Source organism: Vollenhovia emeryi, unplaced genomic scaffold, assembly GCF_000949405.1.
Source record: "Vollenhovia emeryi isolate VEMERY1.0 unplaced genomic scaffold, V.emery_V1.0 DF944119.1, whole genome shotgun sequence".
Classification (NCBI taxonomy): domain Eukaryota; kingdom Metazoa; phylum Arthropoda; class Insecta; order Hymenoptera; family Formicidae; genus Vollenhovia; species Vollenhovia emeryi.
The window spans coordinates 1-2,687 of NW_011962247.1; the positions used below are offsets into that span (position 1 = coordinate 1).

At 38.4% G+C, this 2,687-nt stretch overlaps 1 protein-coding gene across 1 annotated transcript; it reads left to right on the forward strand.

The window, feature by feature from the left end:
• Nucleotides 1–103: 103 nt before the first annotated feature.
• Nucleotides 104–1,845, forward strand: LOC105564102 (the record flags this gene model as incomplete). The annotated part of the gene is made up of 1 exon (XM_012016228.1): nucleotides 104–1,845. A coding segment is annotated over one exon (843 nt), but the record flags the coding sequence as incomplete, so codon positions are not given.
• Nucleotides 1,846–2,687: the final 842 nt, after the last annotated feature.

Genomic DNA, 2,687 nt, shown 5'->3' on the forward strand with positions numbered 1-2,687 from the left:
TTTATAATCAAATGTGCCTGTTTATATGTTTTGTTTTTCTCTTAAGTACTACGTTATATCAAGAACAAATTGCCATATTGATGAAATGCACTTTTCCCTTTAGGATTTATTTGCACAATTTTTTCAGGTACCTAGAACAGAGAAGGATTGGTTGTTTATTGCGAAACAGTTTGATGAACTGTGGAATTATCCTCACACACTAGGTGCAATCGATGGAAAACACGTAATAATACAGTGTCCAATAAGAAGTGGCAGTGAATTTTTTTCCTATAAAGAGATGTTTAGCATTGTTCTTTTTGCACTTGTTGACGCAAATTACAACTTCATGTTTGTCGACGTAGGCTGTCAAGGTAGAATATCAGATGGAGGGGTGTTTGCCAACACAGAGTTATATAATAAACTGGAAACAAAATCTTTACGTTTACCTCAGCCTACACCTCTAGTTAATGGCTCAACAAAATGCATTCCATATTTCATCATAGGAGATGAAGCTTTCGCTCTGACTGAGTATCTAATGAAAGTATACCCTGGGTTTTATCCAAAAGGGTCTAAAGAACGCATTTACAACTATAGGATTTGCAGAGCACGCAGAATTGTTGAAAATGTTTTCGGTATAGTGTCATCAGTTTTTCGAGTTCTTAGAAAACCAATGCTTCTGGAACCTGAAAAGGCAGAACTCGTAGTTATGACAATCGCTTGCCTTCACAATTTCTTAAGAAGGCAATCAGCAACGATCTACACTCCCCCTGGAACTTTCGATTATGAAGAGAACGGCCAGCTAATCAGAGGAAGCTGGAGAGCACTTGAAAATGAAACTCCCACGTCTTTACTTTCTATCAGAAGAGTGCCTAGGAAGTCATCTTTGAAAGCAAAAGAAATCAGGCAGGAACTAACAGATTATTTCGTTAATGAGGGAAGAGTTGAGTGGCAAGAGAAATATGCGTAGAAACGCCTATGATTATCGTGAGGCTATTATGAATTTTCATTTATGTTTATGAATTAGTGCATACAATAGTTTATGAGTTTATGAATTATCATCACTATCAAGTACGAACACTTAGATTATAAACTAAAATTTATTATTTAAATTTAAAGTAACTATAAACCTTCAATTTTTCGAAATACTTACAGTGTTAATAGTTCGACGGGGGGTGTTTTTGTCCAAGAGGAACTTTAAGCTGTCAAATGCAAACCATGTACTCTTATAAATTTCGTCTGCACCTTTAAAAATATAACAAATTATAGTTAGTTAGGTATGGTTATAGTTTGTGTACGAAAAGTTACTATATATATATATAGCGATAAATAGTATTACTTATAATTAATTGTAATTGAACTTTCTTCATGAATCACATAAAACTTATGAGGCAACAGAAGAAACTCATTTTCCTGGGAAATCACAACCAATTCATATCCGCTAAAATTGTTTTTTTTACAGAAAAATATTTGCATTTATCAAGTACTTACCTTTCCCCGTACCCATGCTCTTTCTCATTTTTTATTTTTCTCTTCTTAAAGCAGAAAGAAGATATTCCATCTTCTTTTTGCAATGCTCGACCGATATTCCAGTGTCACGCGCGATTTCCTCCCATGCATCATTTTTTTTAAGCGATTAAAATGATGCGGATTTGTTGCACTCCAAAGAATAGATTTTTCTTTATATACATTTATTAAATCAAGTACTTTGTCTTGCGACCACTCCATTCTGACATCAAGTAACCGCCAGATACGAAGCAACACGACTGAATAGCGAAAGCGATGCTGCCTTGTCAGATGTAGAGTCCTTGTAGTAAGAGTCTGGCAAGGGTTGACGCAAAATGGCGTCTGGTCTGTTCGTTATCGCTGCATTACTGCACTAGTGCAATTAACTAACTGCACTAGTGCAGTAATGCAGCGATAACGAACAGACCAGACGCCATTTTGCGCCAACCCTTGCCAGACTCTTACTACAGGGACTCTATACAGGGTGAGGAAAAAGTACCGGACCGGTGAAATATCTCGACAAATATAGGAGATACGGAAAAATGTTTCAGACAAAAGTTATACGGTTTTAAAAGGGCTATGCCTGTGTCCAGCAGAAGTTTGCGCTTGCTAAGCGCTTTGCGTTCATTGAATTATACTTTCAGATCTGTGCTGAAATAGAGCTATTCTTCTAGATCTATCCAATCAGCATAAAGCGCTTATTCTTAGCTAACTTCGGCAGAACACAGCCTATACAGGGTGAGTTATAACATTGGTCCATGAATTCGTGAGAAGGTAGAACGGATCGAGATGAACAGAAAAGTCCTGAAACATTTTGCAATTTTCGCAATAGTTAACGAGAAAAAAATTATCGAAAATCGTCGTCTTTGCCCTGCCCACTATCCAATTCGAGCGCGTAGCGAGATGTGACCGCCCGGCGATCGATATTGCCCGGCGAGGGGGGGAGGGGGGGGACAGCGCGCCGTTGCCGGCGAGTTGTTTACGTCGCCGCTCCCGCGCCTCGCCGCACCGCGTCTAGACTCGCATCGCGATGGCCGGTTACACATTCGCGATTAGAGACTAGAAATTAATAAAGCGAAAGAAATCGATGGAATCTACAGATATTCTAAACGTTTTCTATCGAAATTCGTCGCTTCAATGTATCAAATGCAAAGGAAATCACATCGTTTTCTATCGTTCTTTGTTATGGGAGTTTTTAATCGTTG